Source organism: Periplaneta americana, chromosome 4, assembly GCF_040183065.1.
Source record: "Periplaneta americana isolate PAMFEO1 chromosome 4, P.americana_PAMFEO1_priV1, whole genome shotgun sequence".
In the NCBI taxonomy this organism is placed as follows: Eukaryota; Metazoa; Arthropoda; class Insecta; order Blattodea; family Blattidae; genus Periplaneta; species Periplaneta americana.
This window is the reverse complement of record NC_091120.1, coordinates 40,947,337-40,964,064: the sequence shown is the minus strand read 5'-3', so window position 1 is coordinate 40,964,064 and position 16,728 is coordinate 40,947,337. Positions and strand designations below refer to the sequence as shown.

The window sequence follows — 16,728 nt, the reverse complement described above, 5'->3', positions numbered from 1 at the left end:
ATACACAATGTTAATGGTGGAAATAAACATGCAGCAATTTTAATTTCTTCATTTATCCTATTGGTCGACTTTAGGAAGTGCAGTTACAGTACCGAATTGTAATGTACAAGATACATTTTCAGTGTCTCAAACGTAAATCTTACCAAACACAGTTTGTACTGTGAAAAGCTGCGCTCTACGTCGCATGACTTTATAGGGGCAAAACGAAAAAACGTAATATCATTGCAGTCTCTAAGAGACAGTCTTTTATTCTCGGGTGACTCTATGTCCACTAATTTGCTGTTTATATTACACAATGTTCCATATCCGTTATTTTTACATAAAATTGATTTCCACTTCTGTTTTACACGTTCAGTAATCGGTGTACTTGACGTCTCATTAATTCTCTGTATTATTTTCTCAATTAATTTGAGGGCTTCCGGCATTTCTTGCTCTGACTTTTCTAACCGTGTAATAGTTTCAGACACAGTTTGAAAATAGGTTTGTATGAAAACCAAATTATTCGTCAGAACCTTCAAATCGAGAGCGTTTTCCTTTGCGTATTTGTTGTCATTCATTCTACAGTACCCCCACCCACTGTACGCTTTACCACTATACTCAGTACGCCGTTATGTAGATTTCCCACTGAACTGCTCTATCGGGTCCTAAGTCTCGAAGCCTAGTTATAAGTGTGAATTTTGAAACAAATCTTCGTTTGATTATAGATTAAATATTTGTAGCTTATTCCTGGTGTATATATTTCTTTTTCATCTATAACGTAAGGATATGCACAATTAACTTAAGAAGTGGTAGTTTCTGTAGACCACTTCAGTATATAATTGTATACCCTGAAAGAAAATAATTTAAAAATTCGTGAATATCTTTGCCCTAGTTACCATAATAGAACATTACCTAATACAGTAAAACCTCTATTATTCGTGATAATGAAGGGGATGGACTGAACGGTTAATCGAAAAAATAGGATAATCCGTGCCATAAAACATGTTTATAAATTAAGTGCATAATACACAATTTCGTAATTTCCTTCGTAGTCTTGTGTTTAACTTCTATGTAGTCATTAAAAGTTCGGTTGTTAACGACGGGTTTTTAAGGGCCAAGGGTTAATGATTGATGATTGTCTGTGGAAAGATAGGAATACTTGAAGTCTCATGTTGTAGATTTAGGGGAAAGTCGGATAGTATCGGACATCGGGTAATATCGGACAGTGCGTTTCTTTCATCTGCCACCATATGGTAGTACCTGAATGACATGGTTACGTTTCTCTATGCGACATCACAGAAACGTAACCATGTCAATCAGGCACTATCATCGTGTGGTAGATGAAAGAAACTCACTGTTCGATATTACCCGATGTCCGATACTACCCGACTCTCCCCTACTTACACTTTATCCTTGGTTTTTTTCTTCATTTTTGTTAAATCACGTACAGCTCTATCGCCAATCTACTACTCTGAAACATTAACCACAGTTTCTTCTTTCCCAAACCTCTTATTATTTGTAATTTGTTTCGATAATTAACACAATATGTTTTCTTTTGACAACTGTGAAAACAATCTGCATAGAAGTTACACAGTACGGCCACTCGAATAGTAAGGATAAGGACTGAATTGTATACGGTTTGTGGAAATTCTTTGGGTAATTTATTTCGAAACATGTAGTAATTATTTTACACGTAATTATTTATGTTGCCGATAGCGAAGCATTTCTGCTACATAGTTTGTACTAAGAGTAAAGACTTGTAATAAGCTTTTGTAGAAAAATTATGTAGGAACAGAACGTACAGCATTTTATATATTTTCTGCAGCAAAAAGAAAATAGGAGCTAGAAAAAAAGTCGGATAATCCGACAATCGGTTAATAGGGTGACGGATAATGGGGGTTCTACTGTAACTGAAAGACAACCTAGAAATAATGTTCTGTAAAAACATATAAAGTTTGGGATTAATGATTGAAAATCTCAGCTCGAACCAAACAGACGTCACTGTGTCAAACAGCTGCACCGCAAAGCAATAAAGCGACAATTTATGAAATCGTGAAAGTAGTTTTATTTTAGTGAACTGATTTACATGGCAGTCTTTCATTCCTATGAGGTTCTCAGTTATTTAGCCGAACTTTAAGTTTAGAATGATTGTAATTTATTACTGGACGCCATTTACATGAAGCTAAAGGCTATAACTATATCATCTGCAACTGCTGGAAAACATAAAACAAGCTACCAACCTCTTGGAACCGAATCATAATTATTTCTTATGATTGCTAACAGTTTTATTGGCCACACAACCTGCTACTGTTCTATATAATTAACAGAACACAAGAGTAAACGATTTTGCTATTAAATTAATTATTTATGTTTCTGCCTAGAGCAGAGGGAAAGTAGATTTATGCTCTTTAGTTTCATTTAATTTTATCATTTAGAACGTTCAGTAACAGGTCGACAATGCCAGAAGGGCTACGGTGAAATGTACTGACGAGATCTCTAAAACCATCCCCCGAGGTTCAATGTCCTTAAATTTGTTTAACGACTTTTTAATGCGTGGAGTTAATTGAGAGAACCCAGACACAGGGAATAAAAAAAACACATTTGGAGAACACTCTAGTATTAATTCAGGGAAGGTAACCAGAGAATCCTATTGATAAAATTCTCAAATATACTCACAGTCGTCCGATATTTCTCGACGAACATCAAATGAACAACTACCAATTTGCTGACTTCATTTTAAAATACGAACTGCTTCACGAAGTCATCGACCCCGTTCAACAAATAATTATCGACACGTATTTAAGAAATACTTGCATCTTTCTTAAGCATAAATATTAACATATGGATATATATATCCTACTCGATCAGCTATTGTAAAGGTTCGTCTGCATAATAATACGACATACCTATTTGTTGAAAATAATTGCTTGATTTTATGGTACAATACAATTGCGAATATGAACATAATACAGAACCCGGAGAAAATATACAAAGTAATTTCAAACTCGACGAAAAGGCACTGATTATTTAACAAACCCTGCAATTACATAGTTAGAAAAGAATGGAGAAGATCTGAGTAGAGTAGAACAATAGAGCAGAGTGGAGTAGGCATTTGTTATTAACAGAGAAAAGTCCGCTCCGGTGCTGAGAAGCGCTGAGCATCGAACTCCGATTCTCCCAGTTCTACGCACTGGGAGCTCTAACTACTGACCTACGCCAAAGTTCAACCCACCACACCGGATCGAATATTTCTCCTTTGGGTCTTTTCCTACATTGGTTAGTCTTTATATAGAATATTTGTGTAGTGCATATAGGCCAACTGTAGGAGTCCCGGCCGCTAAGTTACTCAATTGAGTGCGCTCCTTGTATGATGCTGATGGCTGTTGACTTAAAATATATGCTAATTCTACAGTCTGATCCGTTTGGGTATGGATAATGTTAATTTATTATTACAAAGCTATTATGATAGTAGGAAAAATTTCTTGCTGGTTATATTATGATTAAAAGATGGGAGTTGCCATATATGACAATCAACAATGCATAATCTGAAAGGACAAATGAAAATCGTAGATTATTAAAATGGCTACTACAAATCAACAGAAGGCACAATGTGTTCTTTGATATGCTAAATTTGAGAGTGTTAAAAGAGTTCAAAGGGAATTTCGACGTGAGTATGGTGTGTGTAATGTACCTAAATACGATTCCATAATGTTGTGGTATCGAACACTTGTAGAAACAGGTTCTGTGTTAAAAAAAAACATGCAGGAGGTCGCAGGCGAAACCCAGTACGAGAAGCAGGTATCTCTTGCTTGGTCCCCAAACTTCCCAGATCTAACCCCTCCTGGCTTCTTCGTATAGAGTTTTGTTAAAGACATTCTCTATTTACAGAAACCCAGAAACATTGATGATCTCAGAGTAAAAATTACTCAAGCGTTTCAACAAATCACCCCTCTTATGTTACAATGGACACGGGCTGAATTGCATCAACCGTTATGAGTTGTGCAGAGTGCGCAATGGGGGTCATGTTGAGCTATGAGGAATTTCCCGTCTTTCAGTGTTGTATGTACAAAGTTTCAACAAATAAAGTTCAGTAGTAAATGTTTTACGGTGTTTTTATTTTATCCATACCCAAACGGATCACCCTGTATATAAGTCGAACACGAAGTAAAGTCGAGGGTTGAAATTCCGCAGGAAAAAATGCTACCATGACTTACTTAGCAAGTTACCTAGATACAACAAACAAAGTATATAGCTAATTAGTGAAATAAAAAGTAGAAGAATTGAATGGTTTGGACTTGTAGCAAGAATGAGTGAGGAGAAGACAATTATAAAGATGTTCATAGGAGAACGAGGAGAAAGAAGGCAGAGCTGGATGACACAGAAATATACCTACGAGCCATAGAGGTAAGAAGATGGAGGAGGAAGGCATAGATAGAGTAAGAATAGAGTGGACAGGCACCTCAAGGAAGGCAAAGGTCCTGCATGGGCTGTAGTGTCATAGAGTAAGTATTATTGGCAATGATGATGCCAGTGATGATTATGGTGTTTGTGTACGGTATCGATGATCATAAATATCATTATGTTAATGGTAATACTGTTGGTTGCATAGACGACTGTGAATATGGAGAAGAAATAAACAGAGTATACCAAGAGACATTCAGAACTCAGGAAGTGTCATTAGGCTACCTGGATTCACTCGATCAACGAGTGTGAAGTGTCTTCTCGCTTGCTTTGTTGGTAGCTACTTTGACGAACAGGTCTCGGTAATTTGAAACTAGCACTGACATGAAAGAGATACTTCATTTTACAATTCGCTCACTCGGAAACAGTCATGAATATTTCAAAGAAAGAATAGATAGCGTAAAAATAACGAAGCAATAACATGACTTTGTGTAAAATCTCTATTGAAATGAAATTCTAAGATATATAGCCTATATACGTCAACAAATACAGAGTGTCTCAAGTTAAAGTTAACGAAACTATAAACGTTGGTAAGGGAGGATGATGAGAATTCTGAGATGGGATACGCATGGTCAGGGATGCGTTCTCAAGGCTAGAGATCTTAACCCTTAGGAGCCGTGCGTCCATTATAGTGGCCAGCTAGTATTATGGTCATGACGTGATATAATATGTTATAAATTGTATGTTATATATAAAATACATAGATATTCTTTAATTTTATATAACATTATTTAAACAATATTTTTTGTAATGATTTTTTTTTAAAAAGGAGCATAATCATTTCAACTGCAGTTAACTGAAACCCCGTCAGCTTCCATGAGTATCATTACACCGATTGTTTTACATGGGCCCTCCCCATCCTTTACCATAGGTTCAATTAGTGGCAGGGACGCGAACCTGCGATCTTAGGCACGATATGCTGGCAGGACATCTTGTGCGTCTTAAACCGCTCGGCAAACGAATTTACCCGATTATGCAGGTATACGAACCCCTAGACATTTGCGTGAAATAGTGGTATAAGTTTTCCGGCTTCTAAGGGTTAAAACGTACTATAATAAGTGATGATGATCGAACAAATAGTAGAAGATATGCAGGGATATCAGTACAGTCATTGGTCCCAACATATCGAGAGGATTAACATCTATCCAAACTATCCAAAGCTGACCTCAGTATAAACATAAGAGAAGACATACCCAGCGGAAGACTCAGTAGGAGATGTGGGGGAAGAGAAATATTTGAATTTTAATGTTAATCATTCTTACATTAATCAGTAAATTACAATTATTTCTTACTTTAGCCAGAGTGTGAATGGACAGCTGTAAATCTTTTTGTGTAAAATGTAAATTTTTAATTAATCGTAGATGGTTCGACATAAAACTACATTTTCTTCCTCACTACGTATAGGGGTAATATTGTATTCCCTCTGTTCTCCATGTTTTCCCCTTGCTCTCCTTATATTATACTTGTTCTTTTTGTCTTTCCCTTGTTTTCCTCGTCTTCCTTTTATTCTCCTTGCATTTCTCATATACCCCTTGTATTTCCCTATTTCTAATTGACTTCCTCTTGTTCTCCTTATCTTTCCCTTGATCTCCTTTTGTTCTCCTTCCTTGTATTTCTCATATTCTCCTCGTATTCCCCTATTTCTAATTGACTTTCCCTTGTTATGCTTATCTTTCCCTTGATCTCCTTTTATCGTCCTTGTATTCTTCTTATTCTCCTTGTATCTCCTCTTTCTTGTATTACCCTTCTCCTTGCATTCTCATTGTTCTCCTTGTCGTTCCCTTGTTATACTCGTATTTTTCTTGTTCCTGTATTCCCCTTGTTCTTCTCGAGCTGTTCGTTATATACAGCATAGTAAAGCTATGCACCTGTCGACAGGTGATGCACCTACACGTAGTTCTGCGGAAAAATATGCAACATAGTAAAGCAATGTACCTGTCAATTTACTTACTCTTTATAATCTAAAAAAGTGTCAAATATCATTGATATGTTGAAATCATTGGCGAATTGGTTGTCATAAAGGACACCATAACAGTAATTACTGCAAGAAAGGATAAATAAAATTTTATACATCTTGATTACACAACTTTTAACATTATATCATTTCGGAATATGTTGTTTATTACTTTCGCGTGTTAAATATTAGGTACAGTACTCTGTTGATTAGTTTCAGCCTGTTGTGGGCTATCCTCTTAACACGCGAAAGTAATAAATAACAAATAAAATTTACACTTTCCAAATTATGGTATGCATTATGTAAGATTTTCTACCATTCTACTTTTCGCGAATAGTATACTCTATCCTCAGACAAAATCAGCAATAAATTAAACTCTCTCATTTTGGGGGGAGGGGGGATAAATGAATGCAGTTGAATTTAGTGGAAGATTCTTATATTGACGATAACAAAAACTTACGGGAAATTCTTTACATTGCAGGACTGTTTGAGAGGCACACTGGGTTGAACTGTTCTGTCTCTGTCACCAGAGGTCTCCATCAGATGCTGTCAGCTGTGTGGATCATTCAGGAACTCAACAAGCAAAACTTCATTCCTGGCGTCGCACTAGGTCAGTACATAGCATTGATTTCAGTGAAATTAAAGCTTGTCCATTAATGTGGAATAATGGAATTTTGCTATAATTAAACAGGTGTCGATAACGCTTTCAAACTATACAGTGTCCCAAAAAAAAAAAAAAAAAGCTAGAGACTTTGACTGTTATAGTTTTCACCAAAATAAGTAAAAATAGAAAAAAAAACCTCTGCTAAACTTAAGTCCAAAAATTATTATACCTGCGAGGCTACAAGACAATTTGTATTGTTATAGGAAGTATCTATACTCTAACTACGTATATGGTATCCAGTTATTCTTACTTAATGTTCTTCAGCCCTTCGTTGCAGACAAATTCTGGTTGCTCATAAATAGGGCCCGGAAGTTCATGCATTTGCATGTTTTTTCTTAGGGATTAAAAATGTATTCTTATGCATTATGTGCACGAATTATGGAATTTTCAGTTATTTGAACATGATTTGATGGTGCATATAACTACATATTTTCTTGGTTTTGATAAATGCATCATATTTCAATATTTCAGTGCCTATATGGCATATTTTAATGAGTTTTACGGTTTTTATTTTTTCTTCCATCTGGATCATCTGGCAGTAACGTTGCGCGTGATGATGCATGCAGTGAATCCCCTGTTTCATCATCCTTCCATGTACGTGCGTAGCTGTCACTTGGCAGCTGTGTTATACTCTTGTAACTTAACAGTGTTGTGAACTGGTTGCCACCAAATTAAGTTAGACGTATAAAGTATCTGTTAAAAGTTCTTTAAATGCCGAAAATAAGACCAACTTCGAGTGCTAGATTAACTAATTTACAGAAGGAGTTTTCAGGTGACTTATCATCTACAGATAATAGGGCACTGATTTGTGAAGCGTGTGAGGGAGTGAGAAAAGATTAATACTAACTCGTTTTCTCTACTGCCGAGAGACATTAATTCTTTTAATTTAATAGTGCATATTTATTGGCATATTTTCAAGTTTTAAGAGCATATTTGCATGCATATTTCATAGTTTTTTAGGACATGAACTTCAGGGCCCTACTCATAAATATGATTTACACGTATTCACAAGTTAATAATGTAATCTGTGCAAGTCACTGACATGCCTTAAATATACAGAAGTCTTTGAATGTTCTCGCAACCGAAAAGCTAACGGATTAAGATCAAGACTCGTGCAAGCCAATTGAGTGTACTATTCCGAGCTATCCACTGTGCACTGAACTGGGGCTCAGCGTCAAACGATGTGAAAATAGGGTTGTTCTCCGTCATGCATGAACCATATAATCTGTCGTCAATGAAGAGGAACTCTTCCAGCAGAACATGTAAACACATAGCAAGACGTTCTGTCTTTCACATGCGATGTACCGTAGCGTTACCCTACTACATCGTAAAGTACAGACAAATCGTCTATAACTTCGAGGGAATTAAGTCATTGATTAACTAACGGACTTACTTAACTTAAACTTAAACACAAAAACACGAAAATCACAACACAAACACAAGAACACAAGAAATACATCACACTAACATATGAAAACAAAAGCACACATAAGATCGCATCTTAATTTAGAAAGCAGAACAGAAAACACACTACAAAGACATCTCAACAAACAAATAAATACGACCACACAGGTGTATACAAACTCACATGTACAGTAATAGTTGCGACAAGTTCTACATTGGACAGACAGGCAGATCATTCCGAACACGCTACAAAGAACACATTAAAGTAATAACCAGAGGACACAATACATCTACATACGCCGATCACATAACCAATGCTAACCATACATACAATAACATAAATGCAGACATGGAAATCCTACACATACAACCCAAGAACCAAAAACTCAACAAACTAGAACAATACGAAATATACAAACACACTAAAACACACCCCGATCAAATTCTCAACACACAGATCAATTTCAGTACACACACACTATTTGACTCCACTTTTCAACACCTTTCAACAATCAAACGCACCCACATAACAGGCAGAGAAGTTCGAGATGACGCCGGGATCTAGTAGGCTCTGAGGATGGTGTGATGAAACACCGAAACAGCTGTAAGCCGCACAAACTTACATAATTAACACGAGTAAGTCCGCTAGTTAATCAATTACTTATATTCAAGTGTTAAAAGTAGTGTACGCCAGATTCAAAATGAATTATCGAGGGAATTGTTTTTTGGACCTATGTTCTCACAAGTTTATTTTCATCCTATTTGGTTAGCACTACCTAGTGTAAAAATTTTAACCTATTTTGGATATTCTGTATGCATTAGGCCTGTTTTTCCACAACACATCTCAATTTATGGCATTTCATATTAAATACAGGTTTTATAAATTTCAAAATGTTTATTTTTACTATAAGAGAAAGGATTGTAATGATGAGAAAATATACATTATAATTATTTTCACATTACACATTATCTTCATGTCCTTCATACGGAAAATAATTGTTTGACATGACGACTATCTACCTTGTCTGTCTGTGTACAGCGATTTATTCTAAATAACTGGGAGAATTTTGTTCTCATTGAAAAACCACAAACAAAGAGATGAGGGATTATGCACACTATACAGACTAGCTCGTTCATAAAGAATAAATGCGGGATTTGGAAGTAAAACATAGTAAGTGACGTTTTAGTGTTTTGAAGTTATTAGGTAGGTAAATATTTATACATACAACAATTGTTTGCATAGTTACCAGGAAAGTAAAATCTGTATACTTCTGCCATCTGTTGAGATGCTGGAAAACTAACTACTGCATTAGACGCAGAATGCAGGATTCCATATTATACGCTACATATCTCATTTTTTTTTTTTACCAAAATGTCAGTTACCATGTTTTACGGCCGAGTCCCTCATTAATATTCTCTCTATGTGGTCATATACTTGCAATCAGTTTTATTTTTTAATGAGTTTATATTTAAAATAAGAACATAAAATATTAATTTACGCGATCATGCTAGAAACGATCATTGTACTTATTTTCATATATTAATATTAACTTAGTGTCAAATGAAATGGTGTATAGCTTTACTTCTAATTTATTGTGATCCATAGACCTTACGTGAGTATTATAGTTTTGAGATGGGGAACAAGGCAAAAGGTTTTAAAAAGTTAACAATATATAACAAGCAAATTAATTAAATTTATAAACATAAATAACTCATTAGTTGAGTAGAAGATCTAAGTATGGAGACATTTTGTTAATTATGTTCTGAACCTTTTCTCTTGGTCCTTCAAAGATTTAATATAATTAGACAGTGCATTGAAAACCCTATACATGAATAGTGAATTCCTTTTTTTATGTACGGGATGAACAGTAAGTAATGTCATTAAGTTCAGGGGGTTATTCTTTGAGATATTTCAAACAAGAAAGTTTAATACAATTTTTCTCGTTTTTACTTCCTTTCCGAGATAATTTCTTTTTATATCAAATATTTCATAGCATTGACTGACTTCCTAATATGCTCAGTCAATTTCAGAGAGCTGTGTATTATGACAATAAATGATTGAAAAAAAAAATAGTTTTGTCATTTAAATGTGCACAAATATGCTCCGAACAAATGTAAGTTTCGTTCTGCAAAGGAATATTATGTTACATTTGTTTGGATAAAATTTCTGCACATTTAAAGGACAGAACTAAAATTCTTTCAATCATTTATTATCATAACACACTGCTCTTTTAAACTAACTGAGCTTATTGGAAATTCAGCCAATGACTTTTCCAAAATACTCTATGAAATGTTCAATATAAAACTATTTTTATCTCGAAAAAGAAGCAAAAACGAGCAAAATTGTATTAAACATTTTTGTTTGGAATATCTCAAAGAATAACCCCCTGAAATTAATGACATTACTTATGGTTCAACCTGTATAATTGCTCAGAGTAAATAAATTGTAAGTGGAGATCATTTAATGTTAATTACAGTGACGATAATTATGACGATGGTGATAAAGCGTAAACTTAAGGAAAATGGATGCCTTATTTCACTGCTATATCATTAGCTCATACTCTCAAAACACGCTGTATGTTAGACTGTGTGGGATGGAATCAACTTCCTGATAATTCCAGACTCGACGCTCCTTGTTCCTCACATTGTTACGAGCACGTCTTCCCATTGAGAACGTACTTGCTACCGCCACTTCGTCAATAGATTCAAAATGCTCATCTGCAAGTTTATCAACACCAACACATGTAGTGTAGTTCTAACTTCATAGATACTTAAGATCAGACAATGGTTCGCATGGAGGTTATTGATTTCAACTTACTTGGAACAAAGACAAATTAAAGTTGGAGTTAGGAAGAACTTCAGAACAACTACCAGTGGCGTAGCATGAAATTTTGAGCAGGGGAAGCTAACTCAAGTTGTCTTTCATGCAATATGAGAAAACGTATTACAAAAATACAGTCTTAAAATAAATAGTAGTCAATTTCAAGTCAGCAGTCGAAGATTGGTTGGAACATCGTAAGTAACACCAATAAGGCATGACCTCAAATGGTACGTAGTAAAATATGATTTCACGGTTTACACACATCTCTTAACAAATAGACACGTATACGTATAACATTCGCTCACTCCCTGTCATACTTAGAGAAATCACAATATTAGTATCATTACGTAAGTATGCGTCTGTCTTTTGGTTGTGTCCTTCATTGACAGCAAGGGAATCGGTCATTTGTTTTTTAAATCACACTTTTGTTCGTAAGTCAGTTTTGATAATACAATTGTCCTAAAAAAATTCAAGTAAATTAGTGTCAGGAACTGTTATTTCGCTCATTATTTATTATATCAGCCACAATGCACACTAACACTTCAACTGAACACAACTGACGAAAAGGGATAACTCGGAAACTACTTATTTTAAATGTTAAAGCTAGCTTCTTTGCGAGCCTTGCGACTAGGATAGTTTAGTTAGAAAGGGATGGAAAAATCTGCGGGGTGGATTATACAGAAGAAACCGGTCTGCTTGGAAGCTGGTGTGTGCAGGCTTCTTGTTTACTGCTGCATCACAAATCACCCTAAGCTGCCGCATCACAATATTTAACGCGTAAATATAAATTCTATTAAAATTAATAAATAATTTTCTCCATAAACTGCAGGTTTATTATGAAATTATTATCAACTGGGGAAGCTAAGCTTTTTAGCTTACATTGACGCTACGCCACTGACAACTACAGGGGTAATACAAATTTATACACTGTAGTTTATTGATATTTTACATGACATTTAATAGTACATTATGCAACGAGCCTATAATGACAGTAATTAAGACGCAAGTATGTTTGTTTATGAAACGAGCGCAAGCGAGTTTCATAATTTTCATACGAGCGTCTTAATTACCATTATAGGCAAGTTTCATACGACTTTTTATGCTCGACCATATTCCTAACTTTAAATTATTCAGAAGTACACATTTTATTTGTATCTGACAGAAGATCGGAAGTGACCTTGTTCATAGCTCTTGAATTGTGAGATGTGCGCAGACGCGAAAGTATTGATTTTTTCCGAGGAACAATAATGTCATTGATCTTGATGTGGGCTAATGTAGAGTATGTAAAACCTGGAAATTGATTTAGAATTGAAAAACGAGATGACAAATTGAATTTATTTGAATATTATTTATAATTAACGCTAATTATTATAGTAAGAGAACATAACCTTCTGCGACAGTATTGGATTTTCAGCCTCCGTGACATTTCCCTCGTCTTTCGATTGCATATCCGAGAATAATCGAAAACCTGAACTTTAATGAATAGGTGTACTTTAATGACATGCATTAAAGGACTACTACCAGGTGTATAATTACTACATTTCGGCATGGTCGAGCATAAAATTACATTTAATATAGAATCCATTGAAACATGATAACAAAGAGAGTTAAATATATTTGCTACAGCTCTAAATAGAAGAATATGAAAGACAGATTTTAAAAATATCTGTAAAAAAAATAAAAGCATGTTGATAAGCAGGAGCTTGAGTGATGCGAAAAATAGTGTAACGCAACTAAAATTAGTAGTCTAACATAAGACCATTAGCACAAATAGAAATGAAAGGGAAAAATGTGGGATCATTAGGTTTTGCCTCATACTGAGGACATCACATTTGGTAGCTCTGTCCTGTATCACGGAACGGCCATATGTGCAAAGTAGAACCATTCGGTTTTGTCTCATACTTATGATGTCATTGTATTTGGTAGTGCTGTCTGATATTCGAGGATGGCCGTAAGTTGAATGTGGGAATTTCCCTGGGTTTACTTTTACGAAGATTCGGGAAAGGGAGTTGAGAAACATTATACTGTAATTGAATTGAATTTACTTTAGGGGGGAGACCAGTGTATAGATAATTATACAGTATGGACACTTCGCGTCGGTACCTTTGATGTAGCAGGACTGATTTCAATGACCTTCAAACCAGTTTGAGCGTGAGATTCTACTTTCTCCCAGGAGTTGGCACTGACATCACACCAGCTAGCAGTCGACACAGTGGAAATATAACACATACAATTAATATATCTAGGTACATTATGTACTCAAATAAAATAAATTGGACCGATGAAATAATAAATCCGTCATTATCTGTAATTTAGAGAGCATGATGAAAATTGTTCAGATTGTCAATTAATATAGATAAATACAATATAATATTTGTTACTCAGTCAAATGACAAATCAATGTAAAATAATGACATATTATATTGTCATTAAGTTTTATACACATAAATTACATATTGCAAACGTTTTCGCCCATTCAGGCATCTTCAGACACAATTATAAGTCATTATTTTACATTGATTTGTCATTTGACTGAGTAACAAATATTATATTGTATTTATCTATATTATCTGTAATGCCTAGACTCTAAAGCTCCGTTATGAAGAGAGTTGAGACGTTGACCCAACAACATTTAAAATGTGTAATGATTGATAGCGCTTAAAATGGAAAAACAAAACTCCTATGAGAAGTAAAACCATATACCTATATTATATTGTATACAAATATTAAACGAATTTGATACATAATTTTATAATGTATTATATTATTTTATAATATAATTTATTATATAAAATATAACAAATTATTATTGCAATTAGTTTGTCACTGAGAAATGAGAAAAAGCTATTAACCTGAATTTATTTGAAGCAAAGCGTTACTGGATTATGCAATAAGGTAGGCGATGTTTGGGTCCTGTGTCCCAACTCTATTCTCAATTATTATCTTAGAGTCTGCTCGATTACACTAACCTCTAGCGCTTAAAAGTGGAATTAACGCCGGCGCACAGAGAAACAAAAAGACAGGAAAATTCGCTCAGTGTCCATTCTTTATAATCGCTATTCGCTGGGGTGACACTATGACCCAGCACTGATCTATTACGCTAACCTTCAAACTAGGCGCAAATTCCAAACCCACACCGGTTAACTACACTATAAAACCAAGTTTCAAGCAGGCAACCGCTTTCGTCCCTAGGCCAACTCCTTCCTTCCGTGCGTCGACAGCCAGCGTTCGGGGGATGTTATGGAATGATGACGAAATGGAGAAATGTTGAGGAATAATGCAGATGTCCGATGGGCCTGATATGGGAAAACGGGAGAACCCCGAGAAAATCCCCAACTACGACCTTGTCCTCCACAAGTGTCACTCTGGATTTTTAATTGACCGCGTGTATGACAGACTGAAAGCCAGACCCTGACCCACCGCATTGGTCAGCCCTGTAAGTTCGAAAAGTTATTTTACAAACAAGAAATATATTGATTTCAAACGCGTTATCTCGTGTCGACCGCGTCCTTGAAAGAGATCAACACGAACTGTAATTTCAACTGCAAACGAAGGTTACCTATAAAATTACATGAACATCCAAATACACAAAAAATGCTAAAATTCGACTCTAATTCTTGGATGGGTCCCGCGCCGTAATGTCGTGGTCTAAGGCATCATGCCTAGGATTAACGTCACGGAATGAGCGCTAATTCGAGTTAGCCTATCATGAGAAAGGAATTTTCTCACGAAATTTCGGCCAGTGTACGGGACCAGTGTCCACTCAGCACCATGATGAATTTGGGAAGGTACGATAGGGAGCGAAATCCTATTTCAAAAGTCAGCTGAGAGGATCATCGTGCTGACCACATGTTACCTCCGTACTCATTGGATGATCGTCAGCCTTGGTCCTTCATGGGCTGTAGCGCCACGGAATCTTGGATGGGACAAACATAAATGTTAGGTTAATTTAAAAGTCATCAAACTCATAAATTATTTCTTTACCGTTTGGTTTATTAAAAAACTTCTAAAATTTATATCATTCATTGAAGGCAGTCTTCTGTCATCACAGTAGGCCCTAATACACATTTATTTTCTTAAAACGGAAGCAAATGTTTATGTTGAATTTACTATAAGTTACTTGACGTAAAAAAATAACGATATGCATTTATTATACCAGGGCTGGCAATTGGCTTCCCGTATGAGCGTTTTAACCGTAAGGGCAAACTAAATCTCAATTCCAGCGGGAAATACGTTGAAAAATAGCTTAACAACTGCTGTATTAGTTCGCCATGGTTGGTGTTTCTCATGGTTTGTCCAAAGATTGGAAAATTACAGTGCTGGTGTAATCTAGACGACTCATATAACCATTGGGAGAAAGTAGATCATATATGCAACAGATAGGCTTTGACGTTAACAACTTTTGTCAGGTTTACTACGCTACCATCTAGTTGTTACATAACGAGTCACGTCATAATTCCCATTTGAATTGCATTAGCGACTGTACTGCCATCTCGTGTTCGTTTACGGCGGACGGGTGGCGATCCTGGCGGTTGTTCTCTTCAAAGTGCTGCCGATTTTAACATAGCGATGAGATATCTGTTACATATATGATCAAGGGAGATACTCAGATTATCATCAGAACCATAGTATACGGATTTGTTGACTGGAGAGCAAAGGTGGACTTAGCAGAGCAGAACAATAGGCACTCCACTTATTTCATAAACCATGAGAAACACCAAACATGGCGAACGATCGATTCGGTGTCGTACAAACACAAGTGGTGACCTAGTTTTCGAAACGGGGATGATGAGAGGAAAATTGTGGAGAGTGTTGGTGAAATTACGATGGAAAAACTCTCATAACCTCGGATTTGTCCATGATAAATATAACGCCGCCAACGTCTGTATTTTAAGTAGGGTCTGCGGTCATCGTAAGCCAGCGCTCTGCCACCTGAGCTAGCAAGATGGCTGAGTAGTGCATAGAAGCACTGTATTGATTAGCTCAAGCGATTCAATGAATGTAACGTCTGTACAACAGAGAAACCTGTCAGAACGTCCATGTAACGTTTTATAATGACACTCTGCGAAATGCTTTGATTGAAGAACCATTATTAATTTCCCGATAACTGTCATAAACATTGTACCTTGCACAATCAATGATTTTCCGTCATATGCGAAAATTCTGCCCTATAAGTAAGCGGTATCGACAAGAATCATGCGAATTAACAAACACAGAAGCCGAATGACTTCCTCAGGCTGGTATTACACTATCAAAGCTCTTTGACAAAGAATGTGATAACAGTAATTTATAGTATAAGAGAGTAAAATGAGATTTTATCCATAGCTGGTATCTAAGCTGGTCCTTCTTTCACCGTCCTTAGCAACCTAAACAATGGCTTTGTTCACAGCAGTAACTCTGTACCAGAGAGCTAGAGTGACGCAAGTCACAAAACAATAATTTTAC

General features: G+C 35.8%; 1 protein-coding gene across 1 annotated transcript in view; it reads left to right on the top strand.

Annotated features, from left to right (window-relative positions):
- boss (bride of sevenless) overlaps positions 1-16,728 on the top strand; it is a 127,868-nt gene that overhangs the window by 83,357 nt on the left and 27,783 nt on the right. Inside the window, exon 4 of the mRNA XM_069823233.1 lies at positions 6,876-7,004. Within this exon, the coding sequence (XP_069679334.1) occupies positions 6,876-7,004 (129 nt within the window). The remainder of the gene's footprint in view (positions 1-6,875; positions 7,005-16,728) is intronic.